Below are 27179 nucleotides of genomic sequence, written 5' to 3' on the forward strand. Positions count from 1 at the left end.
TCAAATTTAGGCCTTTGATCCATCAAATGTACCATGAGGGGATACTTGCACTAAACCGATCCTAAATTATTTTTACACAGTAGTGGTTTGCCATTGGTTTCTTGGGTTGACTAACTGTTTTATGTGATGCTTTAATCAGAGCAAAATCAATATATTATATACTATATATATATTTCTGTTCATCATTGGTCTATCTGTGTAACTATATGTTACATATCTATCCATTATCTACTATCAATTGCCATCTTTATCTAATGGACAGCAGGCAGTTGCGTGATTTTGCTTTTCATTGTAAAGTGTGACAAACAGCCATTTTATTTTATTTTACAAAATTTATTTTTACAAGACGCATTTACTTGTGAATTCTGACAATACAATTATAAACTATGCACAGTCCATTCGTACATTGGCAAAGTACAATGTGGGTTCAGTACACATTCCAACGATTTCTGCTTAAACAGTAGGATTTCACCGTAACAATACCTCGGTCTTACAACTTTTCACCAACTATTTTTTTAAGGGTTCCACAAAGGGAAAACGCGCTTCGCGGATGTTACATTTTAAAGAGAATGCGTTCTATTTAAAAAGAAAACGTGCGTTCAGCGTAAATCAAAAGTACTAAAATATCTGTAGCTCCCGACTACAAAAAAAGACTATACCAATGAGTTAGATCTTGGTTTTTAGTAGTGGTTAAATATGTATGACACGGAGATAAGACAGAACCGATGTTTTACTAGGCATATTAACGACAAATGGCTCATTTTCTAAAAGTTTTAAACAGTATTCCTAGTATTATCAATTTGTTACAAACCAGTACGAATGTATATCAAAATAGGAGCAAAAATACAAAAAGAAAAGTATCCTACATAGTCAAAACCTCCAGTTATAAAACACTATAATTTACAGAACACGCGCTAATTATTTAAAATAATCCAAGAAAAAAATGTACACTGTCTAATCGCCCTGTAATAAAACACTTTGGGTCATTTATACAAAATGTGTTTTATTGTACCATTTTAAATAAATTATTTCAAAGAAAATAAAACAGGAAAAAAAGGAACGAATTATTTAACACAGATGCACGCTGCATTTGTCAATACCAATATTTATATGTTTTTACAGACTTATTCTGCAAGGATGCCTAACACCGAAGATGTGGTTTGCAGAAATGCTTTATAAAGTCAAAGGCTAGGCAGGCTTTTAAAGTATCCATTTTGTTTCGGCCTCGAAAGGCTTTTGTTCATTACTATTCACATCAGGTGTACCGAATATCTTCTATCACCCTCCCTGGCTTTCAAAAAAAGAATTGCAACGTACTTTCTTAACAAATCGATACAACAGTGTGTATTTTTTCTTCCATAAGAAAGAAAGGTAATAACAAGAAATGGGATAGTGATATTCTTTACACAGCATCTTGTGAAGACAATACTATATGTTGGCATCACTTGTAAGTGAAGGGAGGTGCTGCATTGTTCAATACGCGCATTCTTAATTATAAACTGCAACTTGTGTAAGATTACATTCGGGATACTTTCTCTTTAATACATGTTATATATATATATATATATTTGCATGCCAGTGCATTACATTGTTTTCTCAGGCGCTAGGCCTCCAGAAACTCAAGTAGTTCCTCAAGTCCAGTGCAGCAAGGGCATTGCCACACCAACAACAACGACCACGTCATGTTTGTTACATTTTTGTGGATTCATGTCCGAGTGGCCATAACCTCCTGGTTAGAGAATAGTTCTGGGGTCAGAGTTTCTGTAAGGGTGCTCTCTTGGTCCAGGTGATGAGGAGTTACTTGGAGGTGTTGGGATGCCGCTTGCTCCTGTGCTCTGACACACGTACCACTCGCTGAGGTTAGCTGCGTGAGAAGATGTGATGGGGTCAAGCTGGGAGGCTGGAGCCGGGGGGTCCCGACCTGAGTCCGAAGAAGGCGATACCAGCGAAGGGGTGGAGGATTCGTAGCCCGAGCTGGGAGGTGGAGATTTGCAATGGACCTTCATGTGCTTACGAAGGGAGCTGGGGTGCGTGTACGATTTATCACAGCCCCTTACTTTGCAGTTATAGGGCTTGTCACTTGTATGCACATGCGAGTGCTTTTTCCTGTCGCTGCTGTTAGCAAAACGTCTGTCACAGCCTTCAAACTCGCACTTGAAGGGCTTTTCTCCTGAAGGAAAACCACAAGGGGCAGAGTGATGAGTTCACAGACGTTAAGGTATTACCATTCATTATTAACATTAAGTTATTATCCACTATTAAAAGTGCAATTTAATCACCAACACACATTTCAAGAAATGTTAAATTATCCATTCGAGGCATGCATATTCCAGTGGTGGGTTGCAGGTAGGTTCTTACAGATTTGCTGTGACGTAATGGTTTACCCTTGTTAGTGAAGTTAAAGCTGTGCTTAAAGCCAAGGCCTGCAAGCACCGTCACCAAATCAGTGTGACACACAACGGATTTCTGAATTAGCAGGGGTGGGAAATTTAGGGAGAGAGAAAAAAACTTATTTTCAAAAAAGGGGCATCGGTGATTATTCCAATAAAACATTACACTCTCATAAATTCTAAATTTGATTTAAAAAAAACAATCTGCGGTAAATGCAATCCGGTGCGGCTACAAAGCCAGGCTGCGTGCTTTACAGCAGAGGCCCTTCACCGAACTCTCAAAATGTCGATTTAATATTACACCGTAATTAGCCAAACGTTCAGAAAGCCGTTAGAATAATTTGACCTTCACTTGCTAGGTTGAGACGGCCAATCAACGATATTAGTGTAGTACAAGCTAGTGGTAAGTTAGTGGACCCAAGGGGAAGCCCAGACTCATAAACACTGTTATTGTGCCGTGTCTGGAGCGTCCGACACTGTGAGCATGAAGTCTGCTCTGACAATTCCCGAGAGCTCTAAACTCCTCCTGGCTACACATTTCTCCTTCTTTACTATTAATGCTGTGTATAAAGGAGTGAGTAATATAAGATTAACTGCGACCAATCCTTGTTAAGTGTCATCTCACCAGTTAGCTTAGTCCGGGCTAAAATAAATAAGTCGACGAAAGCCTCCCTGAAATTGAATTCAAACTTTGCATTAGATAACTTGGAGAGAGAGAGAGGAATAAATGTCTACCTGGTGATAAGCTCTGCAAGCGGGTTTCACGTTCTAATCAATCTTTTAACATGCATGTTTAATTCCAGCTTTGGACTTTGTACGGTAATATTTTATAAGTGAGGTGACAAAACTACTGAAGCCTCTGTTTACCCAGAGGCGATCTTTTCATGCTTGTTGAAATAAATAATGTAAAAGGGACGGGATTTCAATTCAATAAAACTAGCCTATAAAGGACTGAAGCCAATCAAACGGCATGAATATTTTACAAGATAATTACTTTGTTAATAGAATTACTATACTTGCTATTTTTTATTTAAGAATTTAGTAACAATAGTGTGTGCAATTTTAAACTAAAAGAGAAATGCAGTATTTATCACAGCTACAGTGATTAATTGCAACATATGGGGAATGCTATTTAACTGAAATATGGGAACGTGTGAGCACTCAACTCAACTAAACACACCGCCCTTTCATGGGCTACTGTAGTATTTTTTAAATAAATAGAAATATGGTCTGTCCAATGAATTGTTCTTGCAAATTAAGCGCTCATCACTCTAAACTGCTGAGCCGAAGTCCACGCAGTGCTGGGAAAGTTTGTTTAGGCAAGCACAGACAATACTATCAAGTGTCAGATACGCACAGTGTGCGTATGCTGGGCCCACAGCACAAATGAATTTGTGTGCCTTGTGCGATCGGCTGTTTAAAAATATTAAACGTAACGCGTTCATTACGTGATATATTTTTGAATTATCCATTTCACACATTACCTCCGCTACAACGTGCTCCCTACATTGTATTTCTTTCCCCCAACTGAACGCTGCAGTTTATTAGTGTTATCTTTAAATTGTAAATGGAAAATATCTTCTGAATTTAAAATATACCGAGGAACAGACCTAGAAAAAGACCCACACCACCGCCCCCCCCCCCACACCACCACCCCCCGCCCCCGTTTGTTACGATATGCATTCAAAACACACCTTCCATTCGGTTGAAACCCCCAAAACGGACATTGCACATAATGTAACGAGTAAATACAGGAGATGGTTGCGGGGCATGGTGGAGAAAACGTAAGCGGACAGTTTAGAAGAGTTTACAAGTTTCGGTGCAGCAAAGTGCCTCAGATGAAAATGTGCCTCCTCATTTTGCAAAGATTCCCCCCACCACCCCCAAACCTCCCGCCCAACCCCTCACACCCTCCTCCCACCCCAATCCTCAAACAACATTCTCCCCACAAGCCCACACCTCCCCCCCACCACCCCCCCCCCGAACCCAGCCCACACCGCCACTCCAACCACCACACCTTCTCAATCTTCCACTCGGGACCGAAAGGAAACAGCCAAGAAACATGTTTTGCTACCACAAGACTGACCATAAAACTGAAATATCTTCGGCTTCTGAGGGGGGAGAGATTCGAAGGGAAGTTCCCCGGCTAGGCCGCGCTCAAGGCGCACAATAACACAGAGCGAGTCCCCGCGACGGATCGAACCGCTGCCTGCAAGCCCAATTAATAGAGGCTTTTCCCAGGGAGTGCGATTTTTTTTTTAATCTGCGCGGATTCATTACTTATAGATTATTCCTGGCTTGGGAAGTTCAAACGCAGCTTTGAATACGCTTCGATCTACTCAATTTCCTTGCTGCTAAGTGGAACTAGCAGATGTTTTTGACACATGTCCCAGTTTCAGAAATGGTTCTGCAAATGACATTTTCGGAAAACGTAGGCCTGAACATTTGTTTTCATTGAGTCTGAGGCTTCTAACATCTTTAGATTTAAAAAAAAATTAAAGAAAAGAAACAAGTAGATTAGGATGCAGATAAACACTTGTAGTACAGTTACAGCACATGGTGATTGGACTTAACAGATTTATGTTCGTGGGACACAGCAACGAATAGAACAAAATATGCAATTCACTCTTTAATAATTCTCAGCAAAAGCATTGACTGAAATCTACTTAATGGCAAAACAGGGTCCACAGAGTTCCAAATGTTACGTTTTGGAACAATCTTTAATAATAGCTTAAGGGAAGAAAGCCAGTGACTTTCACTTTTTGCAGATATTGAATCAGACTGCTTTATTATCTGCAACCGCAAGAGTGTTTACAGCGAATACATGATAAATTATTTACTACCCACAGCAATGCAAAGTTCTTAGAGCTGTGTGACATATACAAATGCTGCAAAAATCAGGCTACTTTCCAAGCCACATCAAGCCCAGCTTCGCTGTCTATTTGGACTGAAGTATCCCCTGGTAACAGACCGAAAACACTGTCATGAACTTTCGGGTACCGTAAAATGAAGTAAAACAGAATGATAATGATCCTTCGAAAATACTGACCTGTGTGAGTTCTTTTGTGGATCTTGAGGTTTTCTGATCTGGCAAAGACTTTGCCACAGCCAGGGAATGGACAGGGGAATGGTTTCTCGCCAGTGTGGACTCTGATGTGATTTACAAGTTTATATTTGGCTTTGAAAGGTTTTCCCTCTCTTGGACACTCTTCCCAGAAACAGATATGATTCGACTGCTCTGGTCCCCCAACGTGTTCCACTGTTACGTGAGTAACCAGTTCGTGCATCGTGCTAAAAGTTTTTGAGCATGGTTTTTTAGTGACAGGGTCCGGTTCAGTCCACTTGCAGATCAGTTCCTGCTTGATGGGTTGTCTCATGTAGCGAAAAAATGCACCTGGACCGTGGTGGCCAGTCAGGTTCATGTTAATATTCATGCCACCGTAGCCATGTAGAGGGGAAGAGGCAAAGGGATCACTCCTGGAACTTGCTACTTGACTGTAGTGATCAGACCTGGCGTACATGTCTCCAGGTAGCCCCAGTCTTAACTGTCCGTTCAGATGGTGTCCAGCTGGGGCTGTATGGGAAGCCTGGTCATGCAGTCCAGGGAATAGAGAGTGGCTTCCAGCCTCGGGGTGACCATGGTGTCCGGGGTAGCTACCTGTTGTTGATACAAACATTCCGTGGTGAGAACTTGTGCCAGGATATTGATCAGTGAGACCTGGCATTACTGAGGATGTCAAATCTCTGCGGATGAGGAAGTCTCTACCTGCCGAGATAGCCTGGGCAGTGTAGCTGGCGTGGGAGTGAGAGACCGAGTAACTGACTGCTGCCGCCGCCTGCGCTGGGCCAAAAGCTGCCGTTGGATTGGAGACAGCCTCAGCGTGGCCTGCCATATGATGGTGATGATGATGGTGGTGATGGTGGTGGGGATGGGTTGGGCTGAGTTTAAGCGCAGCGGCGGCTGCAGGGTGCCCCATGTGTTCAGGCCCGAAAGGACTCGGCCCCAGGCGGGGTTCTCCAGCACTCTCCCCAGGGTGCGTGTGTGCCATTGAGTGGGGATGGCCGCTGAGCCCCGGGAAGCCTGTCATGCTCTGGGGGGGATGGTGATGATGATGGTGATGGTGGTGAGCTCCTGCCAAATCTACTAATCTCAGCGCTGGGTTTCGCTTGGCGAATGTTGGGTCCATCATCGGACTCCCCAAAGCATCCATGCTCAATAATGCCTAACAGCGGGGAAAAAAAAAGACACAAAAAAAAACTTTTTTTCTCTCTTTAAAGTTACCGAACTTTAGAAAGTCGTTCTTTGCCAACGTTGATAGCCATTCGGTGTAGAGAGTGTGCAGACGGATAGCAGCAGCAGGACGCATTGAGAAACTGATTTGAGATTCATGAACAGCTTTGCAGCCCGTCGAGCTCTGCGAGCAGCCAGCAATCCCATTGGTCACTTACAGATGATTGACAATGCCAGTTACAGAGCCCAGTCAGGGCACATGCGTATTTCCACCAAGTGGTTGGGGGTGGGGGCGAGGGGAGAGCCGCAGACACAGAGAGAGAGAGAGAGAGAGAAACACTGAAAAGTCTCTTTTTTTGGCTGGGGGATGTGTTTTTTTTTTGGTTGGCTTCTTTCAAACATATTCATTTTATTAGCACTAACTCTGAGTGGAAGGCGGTTTCGTGTTTCAGCGATTTTCTACAAAACTAAATAAATAAAATGAGGATTTTTTTTCTTAAAGTTGATGGGAGTTGGCTTTTTCTCTCTTAACCGCAAAGAATGAATGACTAGCGTCCCCACCGCCCCCCAGCCCCCCTCTTAGACACTTGATCATGCTGTAATTCATTTCTGGGAGGGGGGGTGTAGGGTTGAGAGGGGGTGGGTGGGAGGCGGTTAGCATCAGATCCATCAAGCTGCGATAAATTGGGACAGGATTTAACGGGGTTTTTTTCGCTGAAGGTTACTCCTTAGTTGTTAGCCTGTGTGCACATGCAAGTTTTCCTAAATTATGAAACTAAATTAGGTATGTTCCTGATTAACAGGCACCCACTGGGCACTTTTTTTTTCGGAGCGGTTCAATTGGAACCGTCTATTAGACTAAAGAGAACAAGAGTGCGCAGCAGTAAAGTTTGATAATTTACGAGGTGTTATGTGCCCCGTGTACGCTGCCCGAACAAATGTACAGTTAGGAGAGTCGGAAAGTTTATCCCAAGCCCGATCAGATATCACCATCTCTTTAGCGGTATCCCTGGCCGCATCCCCGTCCCCATCATCTCCCCCCACCTCCCCCCACCCACCCCCAAAGGCTTTTTTTTAAATTTCACCCACCCCAACCCCTGCGACTAACGTTAAGAATCGAAGTTTTAACTGGACGAGAAAGGGAGGTTAGAGAGTTGAAGTGAAAACGGTCTGTTACGCTCGGGCGGGAAATTAGTCGTTTTTGTTTAATCTTTCCCGACTTCCAGGCGTGTTACGGTCCCTTTTATTTTCGGATAAAATCGGACGCCGAATTCTTCTTCCGAGCAGCGCAGCCCATCTAAGAGATCCCCAAGTCAGTGGTATCTGTTAACTTTTTTTCAGGGAACTTAACTTTTGAGTTCTGCCTGCAGCCCGCGGGCATTTCCCCCAAGCCAGAATCCGGGGAAGTTTGGGTTCTGGTGGAGGGATGTGGGATGGCGGCAGAGGGGGACGTGGTGGGGGCGGGGGGAGCGGTTGATGGAGGAGGTGGTGGGGGGGGGGGGAAGCTGGGACAGTTTTATCTTCTGAGCTTTCTTTTTTTTTTGGAGAGGGCAAGTTTTCATTTTGTTTCAATGCTGTGTTTGGACGGATCGCCGACAGTTGTGGATCGCCGCCTGGATACAATCGGCATTTTGCTGCCTTTTATTTTACACTCCCCCCCCCCCCCCCCACAACAAAAAGAAAACCTGTTTCCAATTTCAAGTTTGTGAAGGCGAAAGTACACCGTGCTGCGAGAATGTGTAAATGCTGCGGTCCGCGAAAAGGAAACTCGCATCGCTAGGGGAAGAGGGAAAAAAAGTGGACTTGCAGTGTACTATGGAGAGGAATTGCAAAACAAAAACACAGATAGGGCAATGATAAATTGCCAGTAGATCGCCTCTGTCTACGTAAACACGAGTGAGAGGCTTTTTAGACCGAACTGCGCTCCATATATCAGTCTCACTTTTTCATATGTTTCCTCTAATACCAGAACGTGATGCTAGCCGCAATCCCTCCCACCCCCACCACCTCCCCCCTCCCTCCACACTCCAACATATATGCCCGCAACTGTAACTTGTCCTCACTGCATATTGTCTTTTATATTCGCCCTGACTGCATACGCCTGTCTAAAACCGTGCATGTGCAAGAGAAAAAAAAAGTAGTTTAGCGTCTTTTTTTTTTGGAAACAACGAAGGGGAAGGTAACAAAAAACCAGGCCACTAACTCAAATATGTACGTTGTAGCCCCTCTCAGATTTGCTCAGCAGAAGGGAAGCGGAAACCCCGATGCTGCGCTTTCCCGTGGATTTAGGCCGTCGTTCTAAGCTGATCTGGCGACAGAGCTTGAAGCCTGCAGTCTAGCACACGGCATACCTACAATACAAGAAAGAGAGAGAGAGAGAGAGAAAAGGTAGGTTTCTCAAAAGGAGTTGTGAGTGATAGGGTGGACAGAAATTTATGGTGGGGAGGGAGGTGGGGTGTGGAGGGGGGGGGATAGTGGTGTGGATGGGTGGTGATATGGGGAAAGGGTGGGTGGGTGGGGGGGGGAGGTTGAGAGAGAAATAGCAAATTTAAGGTGTGTGTGTGGGGGGGGGGAATGCGGTGTTGGGGGTGGGGGGGGGAAAGAAAGAAGCAGAAGGACGTAAGTAATGCCAAACGTGCGAGGAATATACCCAGAGTCAAGTAAAACATTCAGAACAAGAAAGAAAAATGTTTCTCACCACCCCCCCCCCCACAAAAAAAGTATGATCAAATGAGAACACGTGGGGGAGGGGTAGGGGCACGGCAGTGGGGAAAACAATCACACAGTTGTCCACAACAATTCTCCGCAGTCATAGCAAGTATGTTAAATATGATGAAGGGCTCGCTGGATTTGTAAACATCAACCCCACCCCACCCCCACACCCCAAAACTGAAGACACGCCATTCAGATAATGCGAAAAATGTAATTGACTCATATTCACTGTTTAGTAGTAATTTCTGATACGATCTCCAAAGGCTTTTGGGATATTTAATGTTGTGCGGCGAAGGTTAGATTAAAGTTGCATTGCTAGCTGCATAACTCTGTGCATCACCACCCCCCCCCCCCGCGATTATTTACAATAAGTGTTTCAATTGCTCACATTCAATGTTTATGCTCAGACCATTTATGCCTCAGACCATCATTCGGAATCCCAAACCGAATTAATGGCCAGCACAATCTGGAGTGTCTAACCCCCATCATCAACTCCCCTTCCCCACCATCCCCACCCCCACACACACATCTCCTGCCCCCATCCCAACACACTCCAAAGCTCTAACGTGTAATAGAGAAGGATGCAATATGGGTCTCTGATTGTTGACACGTTTGTATTTCAGCCTCCAGGGCTTCACACTGCAGGCTTAAACTGGGATTCGCACTTGTGCTGCTGCATACCTGGTCAAGTCCCCACCTTGATGTCAGTTTACCCGTTGTCTTTCGAGCAGTTTGTCAGTCGCGAGCGACGGTCCCTAGAAAAGAGCACAGTGCTTATATGCAGGTTGAAATTTAGCAATGTTTGCTACAGCCTAAATCTAGATTAGTGGAATCTCTAAAGTAAACGTATTGTAAAATATCCAATTTGCACTGTGTGACTGAGCGTAATGTTGTTATACTATACAATTCTACATTTATTCCACGTAACGTGACATGGACCTCTGACTTTTCCTATCTTATTTAAGTTGTTGAAAGACAATCACGAGATTGTTCATTGCAATTGACTTTTAAGAATTCTTGATATGCAATATGCATTGCCGGTCACGCTGTTTATTTTCCTTCGTTGTCAATATCTATTTTGGCAGATGGCAAATTTTGCACTTTTAGTTAAGTATAAAATGCGTACAGTGCCATAATAATGCAATTATACAGAAGCATGCAGATGAAGTGAGGGTTCTTCAGTTTCCCTCTTTATTTCACGTAATTGATCCTTCCAGTCTATCGTTTAATTCATTTGCAAAGATTGTAAACGTCGATAAAGTGTGGAAAAGTTTATTTTTGCTGGACATATGGTTTATATTGTAGTCCAAACAAAATTCCTCAGAAATTAGCGCGTTACTACTTCTCTTACCGACAGGATATTTCACTATGTGATTAAGATGTCACAGAATAATACGAGGCAGACGTTATATCCTTCTTATGGCGGGCAGTTCACAGCTTCCTGCACCCCATTATAAACAGGAAATTATTGCAGAATTCCAGGTTTGCAGACTGCAGGATCAGCACTAAAGAAATCCAACAGAGATGCTAAGGAACTTTGATTAAACCCTAGTGTAAAGTGAAGCCCGGCGGGAAAAGAAAACATTGGAAATGCAACAAATAGGCGTGGTATTTGCTTTTGGTTAAGTCAGAACTGAGCAGTGTAAATTCCAAATTAAATTATTTTTTGGCAAAATTTGCTTTCGGAAAATGCATTGAAATTAACAGTTTAAGGGAAACCCGCTCTTTTTACTGAAGCTCAACTCTGGCATAGTTTTGATGCAATATTTTATTCCCTCCTAATCAGAAGCTCAATTTAAAAAAAACAGCTAGAAGCCTAGTAATTTAGATTCCCAAGATTCCATGCGTTATACTTGTACCTTTCAACCCACCCACCAAACGCTTAGCGTAATGAACAAGGAAATACTTCATTTTTACTACAGATTAATTTGGCTTGGTTGCATATCTGTGGGTTTGTACATGCTTGCAGTTTAAATCATATGGTTTAATCTGAGAATCAACTGATTCCTGGTGTCAACAGATACAATGATCCAACTACATTTCTGGGAAACGGTAATTGTTTCCCCACGAAATCGTCAAAAGAAAGGATCATGAAACCTGAAAAACAGAATGGGCTAGTTCATCTAATTGCTAGGAAAAACTCTACACAGCCAAGCTGTGAGTGGCTTACATTAGTTGCCATACATAACAGCTAGAATTCGGTACATTTTGGCCTTCATCGATGTGCATTTTGTAAATATTTGTGAAAGAATTTTGATTAAAAACAAGTCCTGTAGCACGCTTATGTGCAAAATATGCAAAGAGTCCCTTTTAAGAAACAATATTCAAACAAGGGTATTATCCTAGATAAAGCAACTCCAGTAAGTGTGCTGTACTGAATGATACACTTTACATTTCAATAAGCGACATCAGTATGTTACAAGATAAAGGACTGAAAGTAGGGTTGCGTTTTACATTTACTGCATTGACGGTTTATTATTACCTTTAAAAATATATATGTAATTGTCCTATGTAAGATGCCGCATAGAGACCCCTCCCCTAGTAACTCACGATGTTAATTTTATGTACCAATAACTGTTAGGCTGTTGGTTGGTTAATGACATTATTGAAAGTATTCGTCAAGCAACACCGATTGGTTTCATTGTTTTGTTTTCCCTGGCAATATTTCAGTAACGACATCATACCTGCTATGTACTCATGCAATATTGAAAACGTCAGCTACAAAATAAGAAGAAATATGTTATTATACATGTTTGACAGCAATTGAAACAGTAAAAGGCTAGGGAACCTCGATGGACAGTATAGTCGTAATCCATAGCCATGAGTGTCTGGACGGAAGGAGGCATTTGTTTCACTGAGCGCTACAGTTACTCCCATCGGCGGAAGTTAGGGTGTGATAACAAGTTATCACCATAGTGGAGAATACTAGGAACACACTCTCTCTCTATATATACATATAATATATAAATGTCACTTAAGATCACTATTTTCACTTTTAGTAGAGACCACGGCGTAAACATGCTGCACATAGATACTAAATTATACAGAATATTGCGAGATTTCAAGCATAATACTCCAATTCAGAAAAAAAACATGCACATAGCAAGTTAATTTACCTGTTGTTTTGATCGTGGAGATAGCCATCATGGTCTAGGTCACCTCTCAGCAGTGAATGGTTGGAACTCTTAAGAGCCAAGGAAAGGAGCTAGAAATAAAACAACTTGCACAATTCATTCGATATAATGTGCATACGATTGGATCAATGCAGGATTATTACACAAATAAGCGGCACTATTTAAATTTCACAGGGTTAAATGTGTGACTGACGCAAAACACATTTGTGAACAATATTTTAAACATTTTACAATCACCGACTAATTTGAAAAAAAAACACGCACATTTGTGAATTCCATAAATCTGAACGATATCGATTTTAGTATTGTCAGAAATATTAATGTTCTGATGGCTTTAAGTAGGCCTACAAGTTGTGCGGTTTTTGTCCCACTGTGTTGTTAGTACAGAATAATTGTGAAGACAAGTCTACACTTTCAAAGTTGCGGTCATCCTCTTGCCATCCCCCCCACCCCCCCAGCTCCACCACCCCCCACCCCCCACATCCCCTATCCCCAACTTAAAAGTCCATTAGCTTTGGCCACAACAAATCGACAAATATATTTCTGGTGATTTCTACATTACCTCTCCATCGTTGACAAACGATTTCTAATTTTGGAAAGTTTTTTTTTCTCTCTGATTCGGGTCTGACTGTACGTGGCTGTGATTAAGCACTGAAATGTAGATACCTGTAACCCTGATACTTATAAGGGGGCATAAACCTATCACGGAGATCAAAGTCTCAGACTTGAATTGATCCAAATACGCGTCCAATTTTCATTACACTCAAACCGTCCGTAAATAAATTAAAGAATGCAAGTGTCATGGAATAATATGGCAGTCCAGGCACATTGGGTCGAAGGTTGTTGTTACAATGCGATGGTCGTCAAATATTAATTCTAGTACTGCCATGCAGAGAACATTGAACTACAGCAAACAGCTGCTTGTGGGATGTACTGTCACTAATTTGTACAGTATGTGACCACATAAAACACTGCAAGTGACAACGATAGAGACTGGAGATTGAAAACCACGAGTTAAGAGAGGACTTTAAAAAATTGTGTTTGATCTTAATTCCATAGGTAAGTGTTTTATACTGGTAGTCTCGTCAGGGGCAGCGATTGCTTTAAAACAATTCCGTATTCAGGTTTATGCAGAAGATAGTGTAAGTCTACATGTTAATAAGTTACCAACTGAGCAAATAACAACTTTCAGTTCCTCTACATATACTGAGGGAGCAATGATGCCATGGTAAAACCTGAAGCAGTTCTTCAGTAAGGAAGTGTTTTTAAACGTAATCACGGGAATTATTAAAAATGAACAGTTATTTCAGTCGCAAGCAGGCCTGTATTTCAATGGGTGCAATTCGAATTTTGCAGTTAGTTGCAAGTTCACAATTTGATGATGTTAAACGTCGCACTTGTATTAAAACTGGTGACGGCTGGATTTGATTATGGACATAGTGTGTTAAACAGTTCTGAGGGGGAAAAACCGGGGTTGGCAGTTTCAGTTTTTAATAAACTATATCAATAGAAAGAACTTCCAACAAAAAACTGTGCCGAAGCAACTCTATTTTAGAAACATGATTTTGAGTGTGTGTGTGTGTGTGTGTGTTGTGCATCAGTAGTCTCTCAAATTAATGCTTAGACATGTAAAATCTTTCTTATAGTGGCACCCTTCACTCTAAGTGCAATTTTGGAAGGGATTCCGAGATTCTTCTCTTGCATTATATTGCCTCAAACAGGCCAGCAACACAACGGGATGTTTGACAACCTACAAAAAAAGTGCTTTCGTAATAACTTTTTGGTATAATGAGGCAGACGAATACACAACCAGATGACTGAACTCCCAGATACTTAGATAGATAGGTAGATCAAACGAATCCAGTAAAACAAAGTTGAAAGTTAGTGGGCTGATGCTTTAAGGTACATTTGCTCTTTAAATAAATAACATGGTTAACAAAATAACAGGATTAGCTTGTATTACTGGTTTCAATTTCTCCAAATCAGGTAACTAAGCCACAAGAACGTAACTAGCTCGCGTAGCTCTGGATACCTGGCTAAATTTAATGGGATGACATTTTGTCCTGTTGAAGAACTGAGAGGCTGCTTATATGTAAACTGCACCCAATAACAAGACTTACTGTGTGAACGCATTTTCCAAATAAATTATTGATCTATAAACCGCCATAGTACTTATTAGCTCTTATTTTTGTTATATTTTTACACATTTTTCCAAATTGGCCCAATCCCATGCTAGCTGCAGAATATAGTTGTGACGTTTCAGATCTTGCTCTAGGTCTGTGTCCTTAATATTAAACCTAATATTGCTGATGGTTAAGCGGTAGAATGTCCTCATGAACTCAGTCTGCCAACCCCAGAACTGAGAAAATCTGGTGAACTTCCACATACAATGTGAAAATATTCGTGTCCTGGCGGATTTTACGCTAGTTTGTTTTTGATGTGTTTTTTTTAGTTAAGTGGGTGGAAAGTATATATTTCAAAACTGCAGGAGTGTGTCCAGTAATATTGCCTTTCACACTTATTGTTCCACAGTTGTCCACATCGAAAAATAAATGCATGGGGAAAAAGTTCGTCCTTTCCAAAAAAGTTGGAAATCTCTAGCTTTGAACTTTTGACGCAATCCTTAAACCATCTACAGCCCAAGAATAAATTCAGCAAAATAAGATAAAGGAACTAGTGTCAGAATATTTTATTTCAACATCGGGGCACCCCGATACGTTGCGTAAAGGACCTGTAAATTTGGTAACGCGAAATTTACGTGAAAATATTATGTAGATAATTTCTTTCTATCTCTCTCTCTCTATATATTTATGTATATAGTAAATATATGTGTGTACACTACACACACACACACACACGCACAAACACACACACTCAGACACACACTGGAAGTAATTCCAAAAAATGGAAATATCTTTGTACAACAAATCGGTCAAAGTACCAATCACATCTCTAACAGTGATGTGATGCACAGATCTCAAGGCAAGCAGGCGGATAATGGGTAAAGGCAAGGGTGACCTTCAAACTTCCCCCACTCATCCCCCCACCCCCCTCCATACCCCCCGCCCAAAGTTTCTAAGGCGAACCTCAGGCAGTAGGAATTTTAATTCAAAGCCACGGGCAACTTGAAACAAAATACTAGAAATGTGAGTGTCTGTCTAATCGGAAGTATAATAAAATGTTTAAACGCTTGGCTTTGGGCACTATTAGAACTAATAAGTTTGACTGGAGCTAGGGTTTTTTTTGAGTTTGCCCAGATATCTCTTGTCGATGAGTTTAATTTTGGGGTTGCTTTGATGAGGATTTATTTAAGTGCACGTGTAAAAAAATGATTCATAATCTCGCTTGCCTGAATGATAATAATAAGAAAAAGAAAGTTAAAACACAGCCACATGAGAAACAAATCAAAGAAGCACCCAACACCGGAATCTCAACGTACCTAACTAGCGAATAGATTTAATAGCAGGAAAATTGCATTCCGTTCCGTGGTCCAAATAAAGAGCGTGTATATGTATTGAACTATTGTCACCCACTTTAGCCAACGACTCTTTCAACACAGCTAATATTTTCCGAGGTATGCATTGTGTGGCATTGTGTGACTCTGGCACATGTGGTCGGTCACGGGTCAGGGGTCAAAAGATATGGTATTTCAAAAGTCGGGGACTTCAGAGCTGTTCTTGCGCGCAAAAGCCAACTGACTAACTTGATTGGGATCAGTTTTAACAGTGATAAGTATGATAAACGGGGGAAAAGAAAAACTATGTGACTCCCTGGAACTGTATGAGAAAAATCCTAAACTATGGGGTGACATTTAGCATTAGTGCATTTCGAACAATGAGGAAAAGCAGATCTGGAGAGAGAGAAGAAAAAGATATCAATTAAACATGCGGTGCTGGGGTCAGTCATCAGGAACAAATTTGCAAGATAACTTTTGCATTACAATTGAATTCACTTAAATGGCGTTCCATTAGTGGGAATTTGTGTTTAAGGAGAGCGTGGACGCAACTACCAATTCATTATCTCAAATATTCAAAAGCGTTTACTTATCAAGAGAACGCGGGATAAAGGTCACGCGTTGCTCAACTCACAAACTGAAGAACTTCCAAATATACATTCGCGCGTCCGAAAAATAAACCGTATTGGGTACAAAAATGCGCAGAGTTGTAAAACTCCACTTTAATGACAGCAACGTACGCGATATATATGTTCGTCGCAAATAAACGGTTGAACGATTAACTTCGTTTCCGAGGTATAAATCAAATTTAAATTTTAAATCGGACTGGATGAAAATAGCCAGCGTTTTAAAGCGAGTAAAAACAATTCTTTTTGTAAACTAACACTTCAACCCCGAGGCAAACGTTCCCCCCACGACCCTCCCTTCCACAGAACAACTAACTGCTTTGCTATCCATCGACTGAAAACAATCCGAGGCAAAATATCGGTTCACACAAGTGCATTCGAATGGAAATGTATAATTCAGAGCCATTCGCACCTAGATTGCTTTTATTACAACATGATGGCCCCTGACAAGGGCTATTCTGAGGAAACAAAAATCTGACTGATATCTCCATTCTCTTTTTAGTCAATTGCATTTACATGAAAGATGATGGAAATTCAGAGGTCAGGAGTCGTTTAGTAAAAGTCAGTCGAATACACGTGCCTCTCTTACCGTCCTCCACCTGTTGAAGAAGATGCCTTCGATCGTTTAATTCAGGTAACTTCGAAGTAAAAAAAAATCTACTTTGGAGCTTTGTCTAGGTAGCCATTCTTCATTTCTCCTTTTCAAGGTTTCTGGAAGCAGTTAGGGAATGTATGATGAAGCAGAAATGAGCCGTCAGGATGATATTTTAATGGCTTATATGTCACGTCGGTGCATGTGGCTTTGAACTCAAGCAGCCTGCGTTTCCTGCGGAGAGCGCCGCAAATCCCACTTGATAACTTCCACCATCCCACAACTTTTAAAATCAGCCCTTCTTTGTATATTCGGAGATGGTAGCCCAAAGATAATGCTATGGGAAACGTTTACTTTTCATACTCTTAAAGTGTCCCTTTAGAATTTGCACACTCTATCAGCGCGCAGTAAATCTTTTTGAATCAAATTACGCCTGCTTCTGCTACTAGACTGCTGTGATTTTAATATCCATGTTTTCAGCATATTGCATCATTTAGAGCAATGCCGTGATGTTAGCTATTGTACTCACTCAGCAAGGCAATATCGCGTTCCACTTAATTCTTGGGGCGCAGATACAAGGACCGAAGCAGTGCGAAAAAAAACATTTCATTATGTGCACTGCAAATTTGGGATCTGTTGCATCGGGAAAGCCAGGTTAACTGGCAACACCCTCGCATAAGGACCGTCAAAGCACCTAAAAACTTGCACTTGGAATTCTCTAGCAAGCAGCCACGCCGCCCTAATAGTCATCAGCAAAATGAGCACAGCCTCAAGTCGTCGTAAATTGGGAATATGCACTTAACAGCCACCCATTTTAAACCCTTTGATGCTGCAACGCTGCAAACGTGGAGATTGCACCCCCCCATCCCTCCCCTCAGTTTTCTAACATTTAATGTTAAACTTGTTTCCTTGTAGAAAAATGCGGCTGAAAAATGTAACTGGAACTTCATTGCCACACACTTGCGCCAATAGTTCCGCGCGAACAGTATTTTTCCTCCCCCTTCCCCCCACTAAAGATTAACCTGTTGTACCTTTCTATGAAAACCTTTAAGATGTAAAACGTAAGCAAGCCAGGGTGTTCGTGTAAATGTGTTGTTCGATAAGGGGGGAAAATGCTGAAGTGGGAAGACAGGAAACACGGCAACTAATTCAAAGTGCCCTTCAAAAAAGTGATGGTCTGCTAACGGAGATAATTATTGAAGGATGCGGCAAGGCTGCTTTGTAATAAAATAAGACTTTAACACACAGATTTAGCTTCAAGGAAATCCATTGAAGTGGCGAACAAAAGGTAAATTGAACGATTCCGATTCTTTGTTGGCTTTTTTACGTTTCTATTACTAGAATATAATTAGACTTAATGAATATGCAAACCAATGGCCTCACGTAAATAATTAAATTACTTTGCAGAAACACAGAAGATGGACTTTAACAAATTTGGGACCGTGAATGGCAAGGAATAAACTAAAACATGAGGTGGAAATAAGCTACATTTTTTTTTCTTAGCTGAGAGTATTCATAACGCATTTTCGCTCTCTTTGTCCGTAATCGATGAAAGAAGCAAATCTGTTTTTTTTAAAGGGGGGAATCCTTACTCGCAGCTATTCTGCAATTGTTCGGGAGCCTATAGATATGTATAGGGGCGATTCAGTGTCACTGTGGTTTAAAAAAAAGGCCCAAGCAAGATGTTTTCAGTCGCCTTTTACATGGGGAGAGACAGGTTAATCAAGGGTTTCGCCTTCAAAAAACAACCAAGTGTTGTATGTTTGCACTGAATCCAAACATATGCATTTTCCTAACCCAATTCAAGAGAGTGTTCTTTCTCTTTTTGCTCACTCATCTGGGTAAGTGAATTTTCACCGGCGATCAAAAAGCTACTGAACAACAAAGGAAGCCGCCCGCTTTTTTTTCCCCCCTCGTCTGGAGTTGTGGCACATTAACGAATCTCAAGCAGGCATGACAAGGGGTGACTGATTTGTGAAGTCGAAGAAGACAAGAGTTTTTTTTCTCTCTCCCTCTTCAGTACTCTCTTTGCACCACCAACCCCCACCTCCTCTCTCCCCCTCCAGCCCCCCCATCACCCCCCCCCCACTCCTCTTCCCATATTATATCTATAAAAAAAAGAGAGAGAGAGTGAAAAAGAAAGGGGAATCTGGACTCGACAATAATTTATCAGGAGCCACTGTCATGCGCGTACAATACCTGGGATTGATGAGGCGAGCGGGCCAATCAGGCGGCGGGAGCAAGGGCGGGCGTCTGTGATTGGCGGCCTGGCGCAACGGGGCAGCACGGGCCTGACCAATGGACAGGGACGCCCTCCGCCACGTGACTCCTCCCCCAACTCCCATTCATCAAGGGGATGGTGTTGTCTCTTCAATTCATTTATCTGCAGGAATGATTGCCGCTATCATTCTCGAGCTCACCGCCCGGCTGATGAGGTGAAAGTTTCTCCCCAGGAAGATAAACCGCAAAAGACAATATTGCATGATTTGCGTTTGCAGAGGGGGGAAGAAAATACCTTTCAGCAAATTCCCACACGCTGAAGAGGAGAGGGAGAAGGAGGGGAGAAAAAAAAGGGGAAACAAAAAGGAGTTTTTGCAAGTCCTCCAAACAGACTCTGAGACTATTTTGTATTAAGCAAGTTTCGTTGTGAATTGTGTGTAGCTTCTTTTTTTGTTACAAAATTTGTATCATTTTTGCTTCTGTACCCCCATCGCCAGACGATGCTTCTGGACGCTGGACCTCAGTACCCTACTCTTGGAGTGACTACCTTCGGAACATCCCGACATCACTCAACAGGCGATGTCAACGACCGGGAAGTGGGGCTGGGGATCAATCCTTTCGCCGACGGGATGGGTGCTTTTAAAATCAGCCCCAGCACTCACGATCTCGCTTCGGGTCAAACTGCCTTCACGTCGCAGGCTCCAGGCTACGCCGCCGCTCTCGGTCACCATCCCAGCCATGTGAGTTCGTACAGCAGCGCAGCGTTCAACTCGACCCGGGACTTTCTGTTTCGCAATCGGGGCTTTGGGGAGGCGGCGGCGGCTGCCAGCGCCGGCCACAGCCTGTTCGCCTCGGCGGCGGCTGCGGGCAGTTTTGCGGGACCCCATGGACACACTGACGCTGCGGGGCACCTACTCTTCCCGGGTCTACACGAGCAGGCGACGACCCACGCTTCTCCCAATGCACATGTAATGAACGGCCAAATGCGCTTAGGCTTTTCCGGGGACATGTATGGCAGAGCAGACCAATACAGCCAGGTCACTAGTCCCAGATCGGACCACTACGCCTCGACCCAGCTACACAGCTATGGACCCATGAACATGAACATGGCGGCCCACCATGGGGCCGGGGCCTTCTTTCGTTACATGAGGCAGCCCATTAAACAAGAACTCATATGTAAATGGGTAGAGCCCGAACAGTTGACGAATCCTAAAAAATCCTGCAACAAAACTTTTAGCACGATGCACGAACTGGTTACTCACGTAACAGTGGAACACGTTGGGGGACCAGAGCAGTCGAATCATATCTGTTTCTGGGAAGAGTGTTCAAGAGAGGGGAAGCCGTTCAAAGCCAAATATAAACTTGTGAATCATATCAGAGTCCACACTGGTGAGAAACCATTCCCCTGTCCATTCCCTGGCTGTGGCAAAGTCTTTGCCAGATCAGAAAACCTCAAGATCCACAAAAGAACTCACACAGGTATGGCGAATGTATTTAGAGAGAATGAAATACTACGAAGCATTTATAGCCGTTTCAATCATACTTTCCATTAAAAAAATAAATGGGACACTCCAAGTATTTATTTTGTAAACGTGTTGTAGATGCGTGTGTAGATAAATATTTATATCAGAATAAAATTAGCATGTTTAAGTATTTTGATTTCCCTTAACTCCCTGAGCTCTGTATTTTTGATGTTGTGGGCGCCGTTCTTTTAAACATGTAGAATGTTATTAGATTCTGTGCCGTCCTGCAAGGACATTTAATGCATTGCTTACTGATTCCAACATTGACGGAAAATGGTTAAGCTACAGATATATTGTGATGTGTTTATTTTTAATTAAATTGTCACCAAGCTTAATTTTTTTTTGAGGGTGGAATTATCCACTTGCTGGTTGGCTTAGTTTCGTTAGAAATTCGCAAGCAGCAACTGGAGTGTATATTTTTGTTTCTCGCTTCCTCTTTTCTGTCTTATGTTATATTTGAATATTTATATCTATCTGTATGTGTTTGCAAGTGCGTGCATATATAACTGCAATGCTAACTTTTTATACGCAGGCGCATATATTTAAATATATTTGTGCGTATGTATTTGTCTGTGTATGTATGCATACTGTAGTATATATGTCCGTGTGTGTGCGTATATCTCTGTATAATATATGTATACCTTTACATACATTTTGGGCTCTCTAGGGCTTACAGTCTTGTTAAAACTTAGTTCACAATGTGCGGCCGTGGAGAAAATAGCACACGACAACAATGTCGATGTTAATGACACATAATGGTTAGGTAGTTGTAAAGATTTTGCAAAGTCGGGATTTAACACTTTCTCGACTATAAAACCTCCAGGGGCACTTAGCGACAATTCACTTCACTGCACGAGATGTCCACCAACTCCTACGCTAAATAAACAGAATTGGAAACGGTTCAATTAAAGCGAAAACGTTAATGGCATTAGCAAATCCTCGTTACATTTTCGAAATCGCCATTTCAGCGTTGGCGTTGCAAAGGTTCACCACAGAAGCAAGAGCTTGTTTCGGGGAGGGACGGTATTACGTGCGAGAATCAGAAACCTAAAACTGTTCTGTTACATATTTTTCAACTTTATTCAACGCATCACCGCAATTTTCAAAGGGAAATAAAGCAAGTCAGAGCTTCGTGTGAAGGGCGCCACGGCAGCTGCAAACATAGTGCAACCAGCCACTGACGATGTCACAAATTAAGCAAAGAATCAACATTTATTAATCAACCTTATTCATTCTTCATAAAATTCCCAGCTGCGTGCACCACATATATTTTTTAAAAAAAGGTTAGAAAAAATAAATAAATACCGCTGCGGAAATCTACGGTTTGCGAGGCATGTTCGCAGATGCCTACGGGAGGGAATTCCAAAATGAGTGCCTGTTTTGCTTTGCTTTCTTTTTGTAAACTCGAGATATACAAGGTCGTAAAGGAAGGTGATATTAATGTATATATGTACATATGAGTGGTGAATTTGAGAAGAGCTGAAATTGTATTAATAAAAAATTGTCATCGTTGATAGGCGAGAAACCATTCAAGTGTGAGTTTGAAGGTTGCGACAGGCGATTTGCTAACAGTAGCGATCGGAAGAAGCACATGCACGTGCACACTTCTGACAAGCCGTACCTCTGCAAAATGTGTGACAAGTCCTACACTCATCCCAGCTCTCTACGAAAACACATGAAGGTAATTTTTTTAAAAAATAAATAAATAAAATCATCTCTGTGGGATTGCGAAATATTTACAGTTGCATTAAGTGAGTACAACGCTGAGGGCGTAAGGAAATTGAATGGTCATCTTCAATAGCTGACAGCTTCCACACTCTGCACATTAAATTAAAGAGATACCATCCCTTGCCTGCTCAATATATTTTATTCTATCATAGGTCAAACCTGCACACCGTTCACAGTTACAGCAGTTTTCGGCTTCATGTGAAATTATTTCGGGCATTTTCCTTTTGCTACTTTGTCGCTTCGCAATTTTGGAATATTAGAGCAGATTTTTTTTAAAAAAAGAGTTGGATTTTTTGAAATGCCTTATCATTGTTATTGTGCATGTGTATAATATATACTTCTCAGATTCTTAATCAAGCTTTACACAAACGCCGTGGTTGTCTAAGCCTTACATGGTGGATGTTTTTTTTTCTTTGCTAGGTCCACGAAGCATCCTCTCAAGGGTCACAGCCCTCTCCTGCGGCAAGTTCTGGCTACGAGTCCTCAACACCCCCCACCATCGTGTCGCCGACAACAGAAAACCAGACCAACAGTTCAATGTCCCCAACATCGTCTGCAGTCCACCACACATCCAACCACAGCACGCTTTCATCGAACTTTAACGAATGGTACGTTTAAGTAAACCTACATCAAAAAAATACACAAAAGCATAACAAAACAAAACTTTTCAAAAAAGACTCCAAAGTTACGATCGCGAGGAATCAAAGACAAAAAAAAGCTGCCAATAGACGCCGAGAGGAATAATACAGGAAGAAACCAAAACCTTTGAAAGGTTCCATAGTTGCGAATTTTAAAATGCATGTAGGACGATGCTATTTCACTAGCCATTGCCTAGTGCTAGGTTTAAGAAAGGACTGACAAAGCTCTGAAATTGCATGTGTTCTATGGCAGCGGCCTTTGCTCTTTCCGTTTTTGTAAATATAGAATTACTAGTTTAAAAGTCTAATGTTTGAATCTTGTACATAGGCATATCACAGGGGATTTGTCAACGTGGTATTTGCATATCTGGGCGACGGTTGGAAAAAAAACGCAACTATTTGTTTATGGATGGCAAAAAAAAAGTTACTATAGTCGATGTGTACCAAAATGTGAATTACTTTGTATTTCAGTCTCAACTGAGCATCAGAAAGCTAGCAGATACTATTGTTATTAATGTGCTTTTTGTATCCAGTGCAAACCTTTCGTCCCAAAGTCTAGTCGGAATAGTGAAGTGTTCAAAGTGTTGCTTGTTATGTCAAAAAAAATCGTAGTGCAAGCTTGGAACTCCGTGTTAAAATGTAACTTTGTTTTATGTAAGACTTGATATTGAAGCAAAATAAGAAATTTATCTCTTCATTGCCTTCGCAGTTGCGATAAATTTATGTATATATCCCCAATCTCCATATTTATCCGCATGTACGTAAATTACCGGTATTACGTGTTACAGATATTCGATATTTATGAAAGATGCATTCGTATGTAAAACCTAGTTTACAAACTGTTCCATAACATTTCGTACAATATTAAAGATTCCAAAATCCAATGCATTGCATTCAGTATTTTTATTCATACCACAAATTGTTACACGTCACATAATAATCAAGGAAACAGGGAGTAAAATGATATATATATATAATATATATTATATACACATAATATACATTGCTGGATTCATCTCTATTAAGCCATCAGAAAACTGCCTTTGGAAATATAAAAATGATGGATGCAAGCATCCCCTGCTGATATTAGCTTATTACGTAATTAGTATTCATACCTAAATTTATAAAACCCAAATTTTGGCTCACTATATAATAATATTTTAAATTAACTTTTCAGAGCTTGCAATAGCAGCCATAAAATATTAGAGATGAAAAAAGATTACCCTCCCGACATAAATATTAACGCTGCCATTTAATTGATGCACCGGGTAAAGACAACCGCCTGACTTCACAGGAAGTTAGCGAAAGAATAATGTGTCCTCTTTTAGACACGTTTGTTTCTGGAACTGCGTTGATAAATACTGCATTATTTTTGAAAGCCAAAGAATTTTCAAATATATCTATTTAATTAGGCCTCATTGCAAGCACCTTTTAAAGATTCAATTATGACAGATTTCTCAAACTTTTTCATACAGAAGGGCAGGAAATGCGTGTTTACCATTAGCTGAGGCCTTCGTGGTTTCATATCATTGCAATTACAATCGTTCATAGCTGGCATTAATTGAAATCATTTTTAATTTATGTTCTTTTCTGTGAATTATAACCAATGCTTCTAAACCCAACCACTTAGTGCGAAATTAAATCTACAAGAACACAATTTATTTTATGTAATCTGATTTTCTTTATGCGCCTTTCCTTATTTAATTCCCATCCGCTTTTAAAATCCAGTTCCATTCCAAGATGCTCTGATAGAAATTGCTAAGTGAGGGGAAAAAAATAAAAATCTAAATTACTTATGTTTAATGACTGTAGCCGAACGCCTGTTTCACTAAATCAGATTGTCTTCTTTGCTATTTACTTTGATAGATTTGCAGGCAATACTGCTTCCACTAACTTAGCTACGCTTGTTGGAACTGTTGGGCTTTGTTCTTCATTGTAGCTTGCATGACCGCCCCATTAAGCAGACAACATATCAACAGACAACACAAATCATCATGCTAGCTGAAGTTACGAATGCTTGTGATGTCCATAGAGTACATAACAGAAACTGACCTTCCGCGAGGTGAGATTGATAGTTTAACTGCTTATTCGAAGATTAGGGTTAGAGAGGCCAGTGCTATATGGTAAGCAAACGGCTTAGAGAAAGAGATAAGTCCATCCGGTCCAGAAAGCGCAATGTAGCACCAAATGCAATTACATTCGTAAATATTAGTTCAGCAATCATAGTCTGAAACGTAATGTTGGTGTTTTACAACAGCGGTTGGAATAACCTTAACTGCCTAACAGGCAGTGCGCAGAATGCTGATTCCCACCAACGAGGATACGTTTCAACTATGATATTTAGTAATTCATTAGCTTGTGGTTTTTTTTGGTAAAACCAAGCCGTGGCCTTATGTACGTTCGCGAATAATGGCACTTTTTTGAAATTAATCTTCTCAGCAGCCAGTAACAGTCAGCCATCGCAGTGTTCAAAGTAAAACCAAATCATAGAGCGCCACCTTGCAGAAGGAAGGATCGTGAGGACTGAGCTGCCAGTGAGATGGAGATTCGCTAAGCAACAACATAAGAAAGGTCATTTGCAGAGTTTTCTCTTGCTGCATAGGCCAAGATACGTTTGAATGTTTTTTATTTATTTGCGGATTTGCCAATGTTAGTAGCAAAGGACCAGCAAAGTTGGTGGGTTGGAATAAAACATTCGGAAAAAAAATTAAAAAATCATTCAGTGAACGTGTTTAGTGTTAAGGGTGACAAAAATACACATCATTGCAAGCCAGCTATGGGTGTGCAGGAGACCGTGTTGTTTGTAAACATTAAACCGGTTCTGAGGCTGTTCTATAGGTTAGTGTCAGTAGGAAAAAAAATGCCCTTTTATTTTGCTCTTAGCACTCATGAAATATTAGGAAATAAAAACAAATATGCAGGAGTTACACGTTGGAACCCCTGTGGGAAACTGCGATAATAACTGCCTATTATTGACAAGGTAAAGTTTGCGTGTAAGGCACGGTGTGTTTTGAACCTGTGCAAGTGGCGGTATTGCACGGACAGGATAGTAACTTCTCACTCTTCCAGACTGTGGGACGTGATTGTCAAACACCCCGACCACTCCATTTACAAATTCTTAAAATTTACTTACTTTGTTTAATCGACAGCGGAATGCTGAATGTTGCATTCCTTCCACCCCCCCCCCCTCTCTCTGTTCCAAACCTATCGTCGCTTTGTCGAATATTCACGACTGCCTGGCGAATCGATAGAAGCAAAAGTTTACAACTTGAATAAATAGGAAATTTAAAGCGCAATCGATACAAAAAAGTTTCTAATTTCTAGCACAACGATTCGAATCGTTGCGGCCAGAAGAATCGCAAAAGGCACTCACTAGATGTTTGACTTTCTTTACACCTCAGACGGGGCTGGAAGTAGAACAGCAATGTTATTGGTCAACTGGATTTTATTTCTTGCTTAATTTCTAAAACAAAGTGCTATTTTCATCATGGTTTATTGCTTTTTTGAAACCCCAGGGAGTTTGCGATGGAATATACTATTTATTCCACGCTATTAGAGAAAGCCAGTGAACACACTGTAGATGACCTGAGTCAGAGGGAATGCTCTCAGACCGAGTTTTGATGTATGCACCGTTTCACAGAAAAATATAAATATGGCACTGAACAGAACGCCAAAAGCTGAACACAGTGCATTCTACTCTTTGGTGTTGAATGGGGCGATATTTTTTATATATGTGGGTAAAAAGAAAGCAAGCGCGGATTGACAACGTGAGAGCGGGTCGGTGTTGCCTTTATCGCCGGCTCTCCAAACAGGGGCTGCTGACAATATTTATCAATATGATTTTGGAGACAAATACAGGGTACATTTTTAAAACAAAAACGTCGATCTCCTCTCTGCACAGCTTCGGCCTTCATCAGGCCCGTTCTTAAAG

The 27179-nt window shown here is 41.4% G+C and overlaps 2 protein-coding genes across 3 annotated transcripts; one reads left to right on the top strand and one right to left on the bottom strand.

Moving 5' to 3' along the window:
• Positions 1-356: 356 nt before the first annotated feature.
• On the bottom strand, positions 357-6601 carry zic4 (zic family member 4). The gene is made up of 2 exons (XM_080185971.1): positions 5440-6601; positions 357-2170 (listed from the first exon to the last, which is right to left on the bottom strand). The coding sequence occupies exons 1-2, from the start codon at positions 6599-6601 to the stop codon at positions 1734-1736; spliced, it is 1599 nt and encodes a 532-aa protein (XP_080042097.1). The 3' UTR covers positions 357-1733.
• A 2051-nt stretch (positions 6602-8652) lies between these two features.
• On the top strand, positions 8653-24120 carry zic1 (zic family member 1 (odd-paired homolog, Drosophila)). 2 transcript variants are annotated; one of them, XM_080185968.1, is made up of 7 exons: positions 8653-9009; positions 9957-10036; positions 17050-17181; positions 18547-18612; positions 19857-20838; positions 22400-22563; positions 23031-24120. In XM_080185968.1, exons 4-7 carry the CDS (start codon positions 18586-18588, stop codon positions 23226-23228), a joined length of 1371 nt encoding a protein of 456 aa, XP_080042094.1. In that variant the 5' UTR covers positions 8653-9009; positions 9957-10036; positions 17050-17181; positions 18547-18585; the 3' UTR covers positions 23229-24120. The 2 variants fall into 2 exon arrangements, with proteins under 2 accessions (XP_080042094.1, XP_080042096.1); XM_080185970.1 differs by lacking the exons at positions 9957-10036; positions 18547-18612.
• The last annotated feature ends 3059 nt before the right edge of the window (positions 24121-27179 follow it).

Source organism: Carcharhinus amblyrhynchos, chromosome 3 (genome assembly GCF_965287045.1).
Source record: "Carcharhinus amblyrhynchos chromosome 3, sCarAmb.v2.hapA, whole genome shotgun sequence".
Classification (NCBI taxonomy): Eukaryota; Metazoa; Chordata; class Chondrichthyes; order Carcharhiniformes; family Carcharhinidae; genus Carcharhinus; species Carcharhinus amblyrhynchos.